The sequence below is a fragment of the Caenorhabditis remanei genome, chromosome X, assembly GCF_010183535.1.
Source record: "Caenorhabditis remanei strain PX506 chromosome X, whole genome shotgun sequence".
Classification (NCBI taxonomy): Eukaryota; Metazoa; Nematoda; class Chromadorea; order Rhabditida; family Rhabditidae; genus Caenorhabditis; species Caenorhabditis remanei.
The window spans coordinates 15,900,305-15,916,938 of record NC_071333.1 but is presented as its reverse complement, the minus strand read 5'-3'; the positions used below and the strand labels follow the sequence as shown (position 1 = coordinate 15,916,938).

The following is a 16,634-nucleotide window of genomic DNA, read 5'->3' as shown; positions in this document are numbered from 1 at the left end:
AAATTACGAACAATAAAGGAAGCAAATAGTGAAAATTGTCCATAACATGAAACGAGAAATACAAAAGCAACATTTCGGAAAAAAGAAAACTATTTTTGGAGCAGAAATAAAGGCGCTGATACAGATCGAAGTTTTGGCCTAAAAATTCAGTTTTTTCATTATTTCTCCAAACTTATTCGGCAAAAAAGTGACCCATCCATCAGAAATGAAGACCTATTTATTGCGGATTTTTTGAGCTATATTTGAGATAGAAACGTCAAGAAATAGAGAGCTGGATGCAGTTTGAAGTCGAGAATTCGCCAAAAAATTTTCAGTGGAAAATGGTGTTTTCTTAGAAAAATTATCAAATGCAACACTCAAAAGACATGATATCAGGGTTTTTGGAAGAATAATTGTTTTTTCTTTATGTATTCATCACATAATCCTTTATTGAAGGTACCTTTCCGACCTTGAGCTTTACGCTAAAAATAAAAAATACACTTTTAGACCTGCCAATTTCTCAAATTTTTCGTTTCATGAGGGGAGATCAAAGATTTCCTTGCAGTTCGTTTTCGGGGTTTGGGAGACTGTGAACTCTTAAAAAAACAGTCCGAAATGAGTTGACAGGTAACAAATTGTCATGGAAGAACTCATATTCGAAAATCAACTCGTTTTGGACGCGATAAGAGTTCAATTTCTCATTCACAATCACTACGATTGCTTTTTGAGTTGAGATAACACTAAAATAAAACCGCTCGGCCAGAAGGCTTGACACTTGTGGCCTGATTACCCGTTTCAAACAATAAAAAACTGATTTTTTGGAATACCGGTGTCCCCTTTTTCCTTTCTCTTTCTATTTCTCTCTTCTCCCCCTTTCTCTCTCACTATCCCTTCTCATCTGCCATTTCTCCATTCTCTATTGCTACGAAAGGTAATATTGTATGCTATTATCGATCCAGAAATTCCCACCGATGGTGTTGAGAGGTGCATCTGAAGGTTTCTCTGGAGAAGTCACAACTTCAGGAAATTCAGATGATTTCTTTAAAATTACCCGGTTGGTTTTCAAAAATCGATCATACTTCTTGAAAGTATCCTCCTCCTCATGAATTGTTATTTTCCCGTTTCCCTCCACTACTATTTTCTGTCCTCTCTTATCCTTTCCCGTTCTCGTCTTCATCCCAGTCTTCAAGACGCGTATTTCACTTTTTTAGCAATTGCTTTATATGAAAAATCATATCCCCTTTTTCCACCACACACATTTTCCATGGTTCCTTGTCCGACAATTCAGATGATTTCTTTCAAGTTACCTGGCCCCTTCCAAAAATTGATGATACTTCGCTTAAAAGTATCCTTCTCACGAATTGTTTCTTTCCCTTCACTACTATTTTCTGTCCTCTCCTATCCTTTCCCGTTCTTGTCTCCATCCGTTCTTCTATTTATCTGTTCCATTCGTCACGTTTTTGTCTTTGTTTTCAAGACGCGTATTTCATTTTTTAGCAACTGCTTTATATGAAAAAATCTCATCCTCCTTCTCCCACCACACAAATTTTCAATGATTCCATGTCGCCCCCCCGTCTCTTCTTCTTTCTGGTTCTTCTCATTTCTGTGTTTCATCAAAACCTAGTGATTAAATCCCATTAAATTTTCATATGATTCCCGTTTCAAATAAATATTGAGAAAATAAAATCAGCTTGTTATTTTTTTTCAAACTTTTAGATCAGCTAATTATATTGCTGTGTTCATACTTTGGTTTTCTTTACAGAATTTCAGGAATTTCCAGCAGAGAAAAAGAAGGGTTCGGCAACTACGTTAGTAAAAGAAGAGATAAGAGAAAACGAATGGGATCGAGTGCACGATTAGAGATGATATTGAGCAGAGATGAATGCGAGGACGGAAATAAAAAATGGATGAGAGTTAGAAGGCGGAAGTCGGGCGCAAAAATCGAGCTCAGAATTTTCGAACGGAAATTGAGTTTTTGAGAAGCGATTAATAGAATGATGAGAAGAAGAGAATGATGTTTTGAATAGAAGGGAAAAATGACAATTTGGAAAAAAATGACAAAAGGGAAAGGGTTTGTGAGGAAAAGGAAAGGGAAAAAAGAAGAAAATGTTCAGAAGAAGAAAGAACCTAAAATAAAAAGATTAGGTGAAAGGAAATGTTTGTTAATTAAAAACAATGAAATGGTGGGAAAAGGATTTGTGGAGAAGGGAGAAGAGGATGAAAACCAATGCAAGGGAAATGAGTAAAAAAGAAAACATCACGACAGTCAGAAAGAAATAGTTAAATTTACAGAGAGAAAAATATGGAAAACTATAGACAAGGAATATAATTATGGCGATAATATAAAATAACGTTAAGAAGTTACGTAATTATTGGAAATTTAGAAATTTTCAAAATTTTTCGGAGATTTTGAGTTTCTGAAAAGTTGTTTTCTAAAAATTTTTGGTTTCGAAATTTCTTTTCGGAAAAATTCCAACTTTTTAATTTTCCTAAGTTTTCAGTCCCGCACATTCCTGGTCTCACTGATTATCGATGCCTATTAAGTGAAGAGATTTCTGTGACTAGAGTTAGTACCTGAATATGGAGATTGAACGCTTCTTATAATCAAAAATCCTATTGAAATTAGAATTTATTTATTTTAAAACCTTTTTTATGTAGAAAATATCACATTTATTTTCACAAACCTCAGATTACACACTACCACAATAATAAAATTTTCAGTACCCACAATTCAGAATGACACATTTAAATTTTTCAGACACCAAAAAACAATAGCATTTACAGTTCTGACTCAAAATATTTACTTATTATTATTCCAGAGATCATTTCTTAGGTCATCAGTGTTGAAACAAGCCGATCGGACGAAAACACGAAGTTCGAGCCTCAGAAAACACGCTGCAGCACTGAAAATGTAAGGAGATGATTGACTCAACTATACTCCGCAACTCTTATCACCTCATAAATCATGACCAACTCTCCTTTCGGAATGTCTTTCGGTGAAGGTGTGATGAAGAACGGGCCAAGGAGTTCGGACTTTGTCCTGAATGATTGAATGATCAGTTACGACACGTGAAAAGTGAATGGTGTTTCAGGGTACACACATTATGATAAGGAACTTACTGGACGAAAAATGTTCCGGGTTTCCGAAGAGCCGCAAGAGCGTACTGATGGATGGTTCGTGGTGTTGGATCAACAATTGAAATAATTTTTTCTCGAAGTTTGATGATTCCATTTTTACTGTAAATATACAAAGTTAATTTTCAGAAAAATAAATAAAGAGAGTAGTAAAGAAAGAAAACTCACCCTTCATAGAACTCCTTCCCTTTCACAGGTTCATTCACTGGACTTCCTGCTGAACTGCTGTCAGAACTAGAATCAGAACTAGTATCAGAACTAGTATCAGAAGAAGGACTCAAAGAGCAATAACGTTTGGAGCACTCGGGTCCGTCGACCTCGTACATTCTCTTCATACTGAAACTAGAGATGATTCGCAACACTCTTTTTCAGGGAAAACGTGTGTAACTGATAAGAGACGTGTTTGAAGTTTCCCCGAAAGAGGGGAATGAATGAGAGGTGATGTTAGTGTAACTTTGGACTCAAATTCCGAAAAGATTAAAGTATTCATACTGAGATTTTCTTGACTTTGGGAATATAGACATTGAGATCAAATGTTCGAGGAAGGAACGTGTGAAGTGAAGTGAGCATAGACAGTGATGATGTCAACTGATAACCGTATCACTTGGTTCTGGTGAAGTATTTTTGCAAAAAGAGGAAGTTTCGAAAATATGATTGATAGTGTTGCTTAATAGAGTTTTTGGTTTTGATAGGTTTCGTTGCTCTCAAAAATATTTATGTTCAGGAAAAAACGAAATCATGAGAGGAGAGGATGGGAAATGAGAAAAAGTCACATTGAAAATATGAATAGTAATTTTTGATTTCTGAATCCTATAAAGTATTCGTAGCCTAGAATGTAGAGATTTTTTTCCGACCAAACGTTGCAGGAACCGAAAAAACAAAGAACTCTAGCAAAAGATGTGGGAAAGATCCGAGCTGACTTTTTCAGATGGCCTTTGGAGTCAATGTAGGATTGTTTACCCTTCTAAGGTGCACGTATGTGTATAGTTGATCAAAAATTATTGAATGCAAGTTGTTTGATTTTGGTTTGATTCTTCTGGACTTGTGAACTATAATAAAAAGTCAAGATAAAACTAGAAACTTTTCTTTTTCTGCTGAAATTATAGAAATAGATTCTAGAAAGAATTTCTAGATCATACGCATGCTAGTCATACGAGAGGAAAAATAAAAGATGAAAAACCAGTTGACAACTGGAAGCAAAAGCGGTATATGTCCTCTTTTTTAATAACGAGAGGGCGAAAAAGTTAAATGAAAAAAAGTCTCAATCAAAAGTGTTGCACTTTCATACCTTATGAATGCTGAATGTGCAATGCCGAATGCATCAAACCACAAGTTCTAACTAAAAGAAAACAAGAAAACATGGAGACTGAAACTATTTCAAAATGATTACATGACATGACAGGAAAAATATATTTAAAAAAATAGTTTGATCAACTCCAACATGATATCATATGAAAATTTATATCTTATATCAGAACAAGTAAAATACTTGGAACGGAAATTGAAAAGGAGAGATGTCTTAATCATACTGGAGTTTATGCATTGATATGCAATATGTTTTTTGGTGTCACTATAGAATTCGAGTGATCTTACTATTAATCTACTATAAGACTCAAGTTAGGCAACTGAATGCTATAGACAATGTATAAGACAACTTGTAGGAATTGTTGTTAGAAACTTTGGTTCTGGTTCTTCTGATCGTGATTTAGTGTCTAGACTTCTTTCCTTCCACAACCTTTCTCTTTAGGAATAAACTTAACGAAAAAAGAGAGAGAGCATAACAATAATCTGCTCAAAAACGTGCTTGTGGATAGAACACATATTCTGAACTCTTGAACTAAAAATGATCTATGGCGTAGAAACCGCTAATCCGTTTTGTTCTTTTCCGTTCGCTCTCAAAACTAATCACCTGTTGCCACAGAGGGAGGATTATATATTTTTCATTTTTTGTTTTAACAGGACGTTACATTTATTTCAATTGCAACAGGAAATGAAACGTTTTTCCGGGGAGAAAAATTGGGGAAGCAAGCATCGGGATTATATCATAGGGAAATATTTTTTTTGGTTTTTTTGGGGAAAGAACAAAATCGAAAACTGAAAATTTAGGGGAAAAAGAGTTTATTGTTGACATTGTGGGAGCTCTTCCATGACGGTATAGGAGGTGACGATGCGGAGAATATGATTGGAAAATTGACGGAAGAGAACCATGACTGAAAAATTAGTGAGAAATGAAGTGAACTTCTGACATTTAGTTGCAAATTTGCAACGAGAAACCCTTACTGAGGTGTAAAGCATACGAAGTTTTTTTTTCCAAAAATTCTATTTTTTTTCTATTCGAAAAATTCATGATATGTAATATGAATTAATTTAGAAAACCAGAGGAAGAAGAAAACTCTCTTGGAGCCATGTCTGAAAAGTAGTATGTAGAGAGTTATGATGCCTGAAAGTGTCTAAAATCGTTCCTCGTTGTGCAGTTTTTTATTACATTTCAGTAGAAATTCTTCTAATCTGCACGTGAACGCTCATTTTTCAAAATTTTTCTTGTATTATTTTGGGACTATTTTTCTATTTTTCTATTTAGACTATTTTTCACACATGGCTTCAAGAAAATTTTCTATTTTCCCTGACTTTCTGAATAGTGGTCTCCCTACTTAATATTATTTCATTCGACACATCAGTCGTAGAAAAAACTGAATTCTTGGAATAATCTCCGGTATTTAGTTTTAAATAAGGGACGTGTTTGTCGTGTGGTTTTATTGGAATTGAGAATTTTGATTACGTCGGATAAAATTTTTTTATCGTAGTTGGTGTATTGGGGTTCTGGAGATTTTTCTTAATGCTGCAATCTTGATGCATACCGAACTACAACTACACCGGAGACAAGCGTCATACACCTACGGAGTCAGATTTAATGCGCAAAATCTGAATAATATAAGCTACGACACTCCAAACATTAACCTCAATAATTTCCTTCTTCAATTTTCAGATTTTGACTAGATTTTTAATGTAGCGGCTTTTAGTCACAAAAAATAGTAGCATTTTGTAGTATTCCCAATTTTCAGTTCTAAATCTACCGTATCCCCTCAAACAGAAACGCCTATTTAATAAAAATGTAGAGACCAAGCGCATGAGCTTCTTTTGGAGGAAGTACGGTAACTAGTCTTTGGTAAGAGCTCAGATCCAATTCCAGAATTTCATGGCTTCTCTGGGTAGGTTCATCTGAATTTCAACTCACACAGGGTGAAGAAGAAGATGATGGCGAGGATGATGTGAAGGTGGGACCATCTGTTGTTAGCTCTAGCCGTGACCGAGATCTGTCCATCAACGGCTCCTTCAGTGGCGATCACGTGCAATTTTAAACATCCGTTGTCAACATCCAAGCATCTTCTGCTCAACTTGTACTCCTGGAGGACAACATTCGGCTTTAAGCTAATCGGATGGTCGTTGCATCTGGTCAAGAAGGCAGCCGCTCCAGGTTCAGAGATGTTGAGAACCAGGTAGATCTCGTGGTCTCCAACCCAAGCAATCTCACGGTACAGGAGGTCAATAGTGATAGTGTAGATGATTCCACCTTTGTTGCTCAATTTGAAGTGAGTTGTGGCATTCTCGCTTGCTGCAATGAAAAAGCGATGCGGAAATCCATTTTTTTGACGGAGAAGGTCGGTCGAGTTGTCTGTCGAGGTCTCCGTCGAGTTCACAGCAATGGTGGCGTTGTTGAAATCGGTGTCGGTAGCAACAGCCGGATGAAAGTAGAACAGGGCAAAAACCAAACACGCGGTGGATGCAAACATTCCGAGTTGTACGCTGCAAAATTTGATTTATAGCTCTGAGTTCTTAAGAAATACAAATAAAAACCAAAAATTGAAAGAAAAATGTCGTGAAGTAAAACGTTAATTATATCTTTCACTAGGAGGAAGGAGCGGGGCAACGTTGATACTGATCAGTGGGGTGCCTATGATTCTTTCCTATTTTATATTAAAACAAGTTGGAAAATCTGGAAAGAGTTGTAAAGGTTCACTTACAGAGTCATGAGGATGAGCAGCGGAGAGCTAGAGAATGGTAGTAGACTGATGATTTGTTTGAATACGTGGAGGTTTTATGAGAATTTTTTTGTGTATAAAAAGTGCGTTTATCAACAGAAGTATAAGGTTACAGTGATGAAGGCAAAAGTTTATATTATAGAATATCGTTTTGATTGGAATTAGAATTAAACAACACCATGTGCAAGAGCTCAAACTTTCAATTTGGAGTTTGGAATCAATAAAATACGTTTATTACTGACAACGGAAAAATGCCTCGAAGAAGAATGAAGGTTTGCCAAAAATGCCAAAACAGAATGAAAATGGGCGGTACGAAGTATAATGAGAAAAAATGGGAGGATTGAATAGATGTGGGGCACAATACCATAGTCACAAGACCTTCAGGTTGATTTACGGGCGGCGCTTGTCTCGAGAGCGCTTCAATCTTCCAGTCCCGTAGATTGAGAAATTGAAAGGAGCCCCACCAAATGTCAAGTCCATTTGAAAAACGTCTTTTCTTTTTTTTGTGGAAATTGGACCATTTTTCTTCTTTTTCCAATACTTGCCTCTGTTTCGAAAATGAAAGAAATGCGGGGAACCGGAATTGAGAGAACGAATAAATTGATGCTTGTCAAATGTGATTCGAAAACCAGGGAGCTTTAAGAAAATTGAACAATTTGCGTGATGTTGAGATGTCTTGAAGTGACAGTTGCAGGGGTTGAAAATGGGATGGTTGGCTTGTCTTGAGGATACGGTAGCTTGACGGATTTGTGATGTGTTGAGGATGGGAACAAAATTCCCAGTGAAAAAGGTAGAAACTGGTGTAGACGACTTTTTGACTCCACTGAGAAAGATCTTCTGTTTTTTTCTGGGACAAGGACACTAAAAATTGGGATCATTGAAAAAAAAAATAGTGAAGTAAGCATTATCACTTCTCCAACAAAAAAAAATCTACCACCTCAGAAGGATGTGACAAAGAAAAAATGATGGAGAATCTCATTCAGAAAACTGACTGAAAACAATCTTCTTGTTACCATCATTTGTGATAATAACGATGTGTTCTCAGGGGAGTGATATTGAGATTACCTAATAACATCCGTTGTCTGGGTAGTCACTCGAAAGTGAACTCAAAGGGGCAATAATCTAATGACAAAAGTATGTGTTTTATGCATCTAAAATAGGAACAACAAAAGAACGTACGGGGAATATCAGAGTGATGGAATCGTATTATTGCAAATAAGCGCTTTTCCAGCGTCCCTGTCAATGTCTTCAGGCTCTGTGGAAGTTTGACCAAGTTCTGACAAAAATTGACTGCTTTCCAAATGACCGGATAAAAGTGGGACGCCTCGTTTTGAGCGCTACTGCAAATAACCTGATCTGAAAAGAACTCTTGATTTCCTTTACACTTTCCCATTTTTTTCTTGCAACGTAAAATACTGTTATGGTGTTTATCTGAAAATTCTGGACTTCTACTTCATAGTTTTCTGTTTCAAGGTGATCCATTTTTCCAAACTAAAAACTCTATGGATGCATATTTCTGATAGTTTTTTTTAATTTTCTTCGGTTTTTCTTCTGCTTTCAAATTTTCAAAGCCTCTCTCCCTGATCGTATGTTCAAATAGACAGATTTCGTCATCTCCATTCCATTGTCAAACTATTCGAAAATAAGCCAGTCCAACAAAACGGTCAACAACACACTTCATCATTATTGAATATTGTTCCTACTACGAGCACCTGGTAATGAGTACCAGTTAGTGCCAGAGCAAAGTTTGCCAGATGATCTTTTGGTGTCTCTATTAGGATATTGTTCTGTACTCCAGGCTAAGCACCTGGCAATCGTACCAGTTTGTGCCAGGATAAAGTTTACGAGATGTGATCTGTTGACCTTCATCGATGTCGTATTTGCTACGATTTCGAAATTGAAGAGCCTTCAATAACAATATAAAAAAGGAACCACCTGGCAATGGTACCAGTCTGTGTCAGGGAAAAACTGTGCATTTTCTATTTCTTCCGTACTCTCAATGATTTCAAAAGTAACAAACCCTCAAAAACAATCCAAACGGGGAATCTACCCAAATTAGAACAAAAATAGTTTGGGGAGTGAGGATACGTAACAAGCTGGAAAAAAGAGACTGGCAGACATGCTGAAAATACGTCAACTTTCATTATTTTAATGTGAAACTTATACGTTTTTAGTATAGTGAGAGAGGATTACTGGAACCGACTGAATTTGATCTGCCATCTGTGAGCAGGAAGCTGTACAAAATAGTTATTCGCTGGCAGTAGTGTTGTGGAGTGGCTGAAATCTTCTCAAAAAAATCCATGAAACCATGAGAATGAAAAATACAAAAATGAACAATCTGAATTTGAGTTTCATTTTGTCACATGACTGCTCCAAATACTGTACAAACGATCATAAATAGTTTCTCCTGGTTTTTGAATTTTAGTGATAGCCAAATAGAAACCGATTCGTTTTTTGAAATGTACGGTTACTCCAAATATTTGCATCGATGAGGAAAACTCTCTCGAGCATTATGTGTGCGTATCTCCACAAAATAGGAGGTCAAATTTTCAATTGATGATTTTGTTAACACGTGTAAAAAGAAAAGCTTTTATGAGACACTAAGGAGTGGGAAAACAAGACATAGTACTTCATTTCAAATTGTCTACAGTATCCTGGTCATTAAAATGTAGAAATGGCAAAATCCCGAAACCCTCTACTGATCGAGAACGAACTGAACCACGACAAAAAACGGAACGTTATGGTTTCACATAAAAGGGAATACAGAATCTGAAAGAAGTGTTTCATCAAGGAATCCGTATATTCCGAGAATCCGATCCTTTGGAGATCGCGCCTGAACTGTACAGACTTTGTTACTCCTGGAGGTTTTCTATATTATAATCTCTATTAACGTAGCGTCATCTTTTGGTAACCTGAAAAAGATCCGGTTCTTGATCTTTTTACTGATATTGTCTCCGGTTCTGGAAAACTCCATCCCCATCATCTATTACTCATAGTTTTTTTGTCATCCATTTTGAAACCTATTTTGAAGCACACCAGTTGTTTTTTTCCTTGTTTTTCGAATGACCCGAAAATGTGTCGAAATCGAATATTGTAAACATCAGTTTTGACCGTCGAATGTCAGGGGTCTAAATATCTGTGTACTCCACCCCCCTATCGACGACCGCACTCTTTCACTCATTCTTTGAGTTTTGATCCTCTTTTCATATCATCTGGTCCCCATTTTGTTTCTCTTGGAGACATTCTCTCTATTTGGAGACATTCTCTCTATTCGGAAAGTCCATTTCCTACCCGGAGACTATCTGTGACTTCGGCCTCCATCATCGTGTTGTAGATAGTCTTAGTTCATTTTTCTTTTTTGTTTATCCAGTTGCTCTATTCCTCAAGTAGTCATTCTTTCAAACTGTCACCGTACTGATTCCAGAAATGAACTTGGTTCTTGTTCTTCTCATCCTGTGCTCATCGGCGCTCGCCCGCCCAATCCGCATGTTGTCTGAGAATTCTTCCCTCGAAAACCCGTCAAACTCTACTTCCCTCTACGTAAACGCACCACAACCACTTGGAATGACCGATGACGCTGAATTGGAACATAACCGCAAAGTTCACAAATTCTGTTAGTTTTTTTTTTAAATCTGAGGTTCTCAGATAACATAGGATACCTTAAAACCTGCAATAGAGGCGCACGCGCTTGCGAAAGTTTGGAGCCTCCTATCTCGCTTGTCTTTGAAGATATACAACAATTTTCAACTGAAGAAATATTCTATGAAAGTTAAGCTACATTTTATCAGTTAGCAGAGTTTTGATTACTTCATTTGTTACCGAGGAATACCGCTGCGAACAGGCACTGCTAGGTGCGCCTTTATTGCATGATTTACAGTAGACGATAGGGAATAGTTCTCACATTAACTGTGAACTTTCAGTCAACGGAAGAGCAGTTCACCAACAAATCAAGTTCGAATTGGGATTCAGAACCTCGAAAACTTACGTCTTCTACCTTCCTCTCACGATCAAGTCGAAAGTTGAAATCTATATCAACTCCTCCTCTCCTGTCATGCTGCAAATCGGACGATGTGGATGGACATCGGTTATTGGCTTCAAAAAAGAAGAAATCTTCGAATTGAGCCCGGATTTGGTCCAGCATATTATCAAAAACAGATGCCTCCAGGACATGGATCTTTTGTACGTGGAAGTCAGATCTATCGGGAAGACTGTCGGCGAATTTGATATTCGAGAGAAGAACGCAACGTTATTCAGTGCCTTCCATGTTCTTGCTGTTGGGTTCTGCGTCGGATTTCTTCTCGCATTTGTACTTTACGACTTGCACACTAAATGCAAAAGTGAGTCTATTCGGTTAGTAAATGAAGATTGAGAGTTTTTTATTCAGATGAGAAGGAAAAGAAGGCAGGAGACAAGAAAGAAGAAAATGAGAACCAAGAGAATTCGGTGGAGAATCTTGCACCAGTCGCATCTTCTGAGTCTTTGGGAGACCCAGAACTTCCAACCCCCAGCAATGAGCCGACCTCCGGTATCGAACTAAAGGAACTCTCCAATTCGTCGTCTACCTCCTCGTCCAACTCCGAAAAAGTCACCATCGATAAGTAAGCTCACCCCTCCATTTCACCTTTCCCATCCCGTTTTCTTTTTCATTTTTTGTTTTCCATATCTTCCTCTATCCTTTGATACCTCATCACAACTTTCTATTTCATCCTTTTCCATCCCGTTTTTTCTTTTTCATTTTTTTTTCTCCGTTCAAATCCCCCTCCACCACCAGATATATTTTGATTTCATTGAAATATAAAATATCCCCCTGTATCCTTTGTTCCAGTTAAGTCCCTTCTGTACTTTTCTCCTTCAAGAAATCTGTTCTTCCCAAAGATTCCTGATTTCATGTTTTGCTCAGTTTCTTTTCATTCTTTCATTGTCCCTCACCCTTCCAATCGTTATTAAAATTATTGTCTTTTTTTAAATGTTTATTTGCAAAGTGAGAATGAAATAAAATCAAAAATTGAGTTCAGAGAACGTGTAAGGCTAAAGTTGGAGGGAGAGTGGAGTATCATTTTGGCCCAAAAAATGTCGATTTAGGAGGGAAAAAAAAGAAAAAGTGAATGGGACTAGAAAAAAAGTTAGAGAGGGGATGGGGGTAGGTTCGAACATGTTCCTATTTAAGGTTAGGAGAAAAAAAACTATTGTAAAATGAAGTAGAAGTAAGGAGGTTATTCCAAAAAAATGTACGAGAAGAAAGGCAAATTAAAAGCGAAGAAGGAAGTGAGGACCGTTGAGCACATTCATCTCATCCAACATCTGGTCAACAGTGACATCCTTGATTTGGTCAAGCTGTAAATGAACAACTTTTATATTTCATTATAAACTTTGTCTTACGGTAGTAGTCTCTGCAACCACTTGTTGGTACAACCTTCGAAGATACGGTCTCCCACGGAGGATAGCTGGAACTGATGAAATGGGGATTTCTGGGATTTCGGGTAGAGTTGGGGGAGTTGGGCGGGGTGCTGGTCCCACGGGTACTGCAAATTGAACCGTTTCCTTGGGCACGGTTGATGGGATTGGCTCATTAAGTTGAGGTGGTGGGTTTGGTGCTTGAAGGAATTGAGCATATGACGTTCCTCTTCTAACAATTTTAAAAGGGGAAAAGTCACTGTGCTCGATGCCTTGTCCTGGCTTGAGTGGCAACATTGGAGTAGGTTTGTTAATTTTAGGTATAGTTGGTGAACTATTTCGGACAACAGTTTCCGCAATAGTCACTGGTGTTGGAGAAAGAACTATGGATTCAGCTGAAACTGGCTCCGAGACGATTCCCTGTAAGATATTGAAATGAAATTCGCTTCAATTAACGAAAAGTACAAACCTTGATAGTTTTCTCGGCAAATCTGACCTTCTTGCATTCATTGGCCTCCGCCATGTACTTGTTCTTACGAATTACAATATCCACTAGTTTGTCTAAATCAGGAGTGCCCTTGAACTGAGAAACACGCTCGATAACAAGAAAGTTTCTCGCTGTCGACTCTGGTATTTTCAGTTTTGAAATTTCTTTTAGAACTCTCTCAACCTAAACGTCAAATATGTTTTCCTGCATTATAAGAGAACAGCTCACGTTTCTGTTCGCATCCAAATCGTTGAGCATGAGCATCAAACGTCGTTCATCAAAACTCTCGAGCGGCCGTTTAGACATTTCTACAAAAAACGAATTGGCTCGAATTTTGAGAAAAAGAGAGTGCGAATGAAACTCGCCAATGATTCAACTAAACGACAGGCAATTTTTCAATTTATAGAAAGTGGATAGTTTTTTTCAGAATTTTGTTCACGAAAAATGAAAATAGAATGTGAAAAACAGGAATCTGAAATGAATTCAAATACTAAAAGAATACTAGACGTGTGTGGTTTTGCTAGAAACCCGTTAATTTCAGATAGCAAGGTTATTATTATGATTACGACTGTCTAGAGGAGTACAATAAAATAGTTCACTTTTGACAAAAAGTGGTGGTTTACAAGGTTGCCAAATTCCAAAGTCACACAAAAGAACTCCAGACAGGCCAGACATGTCAAAAATAAGCGCTAGAATGATATGAATGGGGGTTGCGACTCTGAATCGAAACTAAAATGATTTTTTTGTAGTTAGTTTCGCCAATATAATAATGGAGGGAGCAAACGAAGAATGATGATTCAACAACACTGTTTCGCTGACGGAAAGAAGAATTTCTGAAAGGGAGGAGAGTTGCCTAGAGAAAAACAATAAAATGATGGTGTAGCCAGGAAACGCGTGTTTTTTCTTTTCAATGAAACGGGATGTGAGAAGGGAAGGATTTTAATAATGGAAAAGGAGAAAAGAAATTTATGGAAAAAAACAACTCGCATCCACGTAGTAGCACGTCCAGACAAATTAAACAAAAAAGTGGAAAATGAACGATTTGTTTGATAAAAATGGAAACATGTAACCTATCAGTTCGAAACCATATCAGTTTGACAGCTCGTCGACATATTTTCTGTAGTTGATAAACGTGTGACATTGTTTGTGTTCTTCCTTGTTCAAAGTAGAAAATGCTAGAAGAATACGTCTTGGCATATGCTAATAAAACCATATCATACGAAATGCACTTCCTTATGGATGGGGAAAAAGTGTTCCGATGAATGACGTTTTCTCGAGTTACAACTTATAGAATTGACACCAGGGTGAAATAGAAGAGAGAGAGAGAGAGAAGCATTTGTGCTGGATACTGTAGCCAGCAGGGGAGAAAAGGTGTGGGAATTCGGGCAGACAACAGATTCGGGAGTTAGTTTATTATAAATTAGCCTGAATTTGGAGATTTCAGTTTGCAACAAAGTTTATAACATTTAAAGTTTAGTTACAGTACCTCTCAATAGTTTATCGACTTCGGCTGTTTTCAGTGAAAAATGACTAGAATTGTTAGCCTATTTTGGTGTCACCTGAATGTCAGATAAACTTAATTTTGTATGGACTGAGCAGAACAAAAATAGCACATCATTTTTGTGGTTGACGTTTGTTTTGGTAGGGACACTATCTTGAAAGTTACAGGTTATTAAAGTGGAAAGCTTCGAAATTTTGCTAGTATGCACTGAGGTTACACGGTTTCAGAGAAAAATGACTTTAGTGACATGTGACTTTCAAGATAGTGACCCTACCGGAAAATGACCAAGTACAAAAATGATGTTCTATTTTTGCTCTGTTAAGCCCATACAAAATTGAGTTTATCGGACCATCAGGTAACACCCAAATACACCGTCAAAATTGGTCTTTTTTTAACAGCTTTTTTAAGCTTTTAAGCGGTACTATTAGGTTGGTAAATAATTTTCTGCAATTTTCGAGCTTGCCGGTTGTCGTTTTGTTTTCTCGGCACAGGAGTAGTTTTTCGATGTGGTTGTTTTTGTGTTTGGTAGACCTACTCAAGTACTTGTTACAGTGTCAAAGTTTTACTCCTCGCTTTTTTTCTCGCCGAGAACGGAGCTTTGATTTACACGCAACTTTTTGCGTTTTTGAAACGTCTTTTTGTTTTCAATCGTTTCTGGTCTAAAAATTATTTCATTCAAAAGAAAGTTGCTGGTGTATGTTAACAGAGGTCTCTTTGTTTCAACGCAAATACATTTTAATTCCAAAGATTCGACAAAAGAAACTTGGTACTGACTGAAAAAATTCGTCTCTTTCAGCAGTCAGTGCTAGATTTGGAGTTATTGCAGGGAATCGTTGAAGCGGATCTGTATCAAACCACCCTTAGGTTGTCAACTTCTTTTAGGGTCACTCATGTAACTGTAGTTCATGGATGGAAACAAATTATCGGAATGAGAAAATTCGTCGTTACATACCACACGTTTTGAAACAACATGAGATGGCACATCACATGGACCTAAGTTGGTTCTTAGTACTTTTACACCCAACACACGTATGGTCAAGCTGTTTATTTATTAGAAATGAATAGTTGAGTTGTTACTCTAACGATGTGAGGAAAGTACAGTGTGTGGACTAAGATTTGCGCGTTCTGGATGTTCTCAAACCGAAAAAAGTGGTTTTTCAAATCTGGTACTCAGTACTCTGGGTGGAGTAGTGGGAACTCCTGAACGAAGACAGGGAAGTAACATCAGATGTTTACGTTTCTTATTTTAATAAATTTAAAATCATGTGACTTCAGGACGGGGAGATATAACAAAACGGTGTTTTCAGTATGGCAAACCTTTTTCATGTGTTGGGAAAGTAACCCACAACAAATTTTTGCCATCTGGCTGGACAATACTTTTTTATTCATCGTATTAATCCAACCTTCTTCTCTTTAATTACAAACATTTTGCCAGACTTCAACGACATTTTAATGGGGAAGAATCCAAATAAAAAGACGATATCAAAAAGAAGCAAGTTTCCTTTTCCAGTGATCTCGAATAGATGGTCTACGCAGAGAGAATCAGTAAGCTACCAAAATCTTGTCAGAAGACTACCAATGCTGATAAACAGGTTTTTGAATTTTAGAAATCTTTCTGGATTTGAAAAAATAAAATCAAAGTTTTATCGAAAAATTGCAGAAAATTATTTACCAACCTAATATAACTATCACCTGGTAAAAAACTTGAAAGTTTCCTTCTGAAAATTTTCAGATTTTTCGATGAAACAGAATCAGCGCAACCATTGGATTTTATGATGGTTAACTCACTTACTTCAATCACTGTTTCAGTTACAGTAGTAAAAGAAACCGAAGACGCTCAGAAAATGAAATTCCGAGCATTATGGTACATACAAGTCGTATCTTTTGCACTAATCCCTCCATCACAAATTTCAGTCCCTCGCTCATGAAATCTCTGAGCCCACAATCCAAGACGTCGCACAAATAAAAGCAATATACTCCTCTCATAGATTTCAGGAAATCATAAAAAAGGCCATTCTAAAATCCAATTCTACAATTTCACTATAGCATCTTGACATTATCCTAAGAAAATCCCTTTCTTTGAATAAAAAGGCAAAGG

At 37.1% G+C, this 16,634-nt stretch overlaps 4 protein-coding genes across 4 annotated transcripts; 1 reads left to right on the top strand and 3 right to left on the bottom strand.

Annotated features, from left to right (window-relative positions):
• Positions 1 to 2,907: 2,907 nt before the first annotated feature.
• On the bottom strand, positions 2,908 to 3,440 carry GCK72_025178 (uncharacterized protein; the record flags this gene model as incomplete). The annotated part of the gene is made up of 3 exons (XM_053736225.1): positions 2,908 to 3,019; positions 3,100 to 3,216; positions 3,283 to 3,440. The coding sequence occupies 3 exons, from the start codon at positions 3,438 to 3,440 to the stop codon at positions 2,908 to 2,910; spliced, it is 387 nt and encodes a 128-aa protein (XP_053579791.1).
• A 1,792-nt stretch (positions 3,441 to 5,232) lies between these two features.
• On the bottom strand, positions 5,233 to 6,905 carry GCK72_025177 (uncharacterized protein; the record flags this gene model as incomplete). Its single annotated transcript, XM_003098411.2, has 2 exons — positions 5,233 to 5,324; positions 6,350 to 6,905. The coding sequence occupies 2 exons, from the start codon at positions 6,903 to 6,905 to the stop codon at positions 5,233 to 5,235; spliced, it is 648 nt and encodes a 215-aa protein (XP_003098459.2).
• A 3,675-nt stretch (positions 6,906 to 10,580) lies between these two features.
• GCK72_025176 (uncharacterized protein) lies at positions 10,581 to 11,756 on the top strand (the record flags this gene model as incomplete). The annotated part of the gene is made up of 3 exons (XM_003098412.2): positions 10,581 to 10,767; positions 11,075 to 11,491; positions 11,539 to 11,756. The coding sequence occupies 3 exons, from the start codon at positions 10,581 to 10,583 to the stop codon at positions 11,754 to 11,756; spliced, it is 822 nt and encodes a 273-aa protein (XP_003098460.2).
• Positions 11,757 to 12,401: 645 nt separating this feature from the next.
• Positions 12,402 to 13,341, bottom strand: GCK72_025175 (uncharacterized protein; the record flags this gene model as incomplete). The annotated part of the gene is made up of 4 exons (XM_003098413.2): positions 12,402 to 12,488; positions 12,534 to 12,968; positions 13,018 to 13,218; positions 13,264 to 13,341. The coding sequence occupies 4 exons, from the start codon at positions 13,339 to 13,341 to the stop codon at positions 12,402 to 12,404; spliced, it is 801 nt and encodes a 266-aa protein (XP_003098461.2).
• Between the last annotated feature and the right edge of the window lie 3,293 nt (positions 13,342 to 16,634).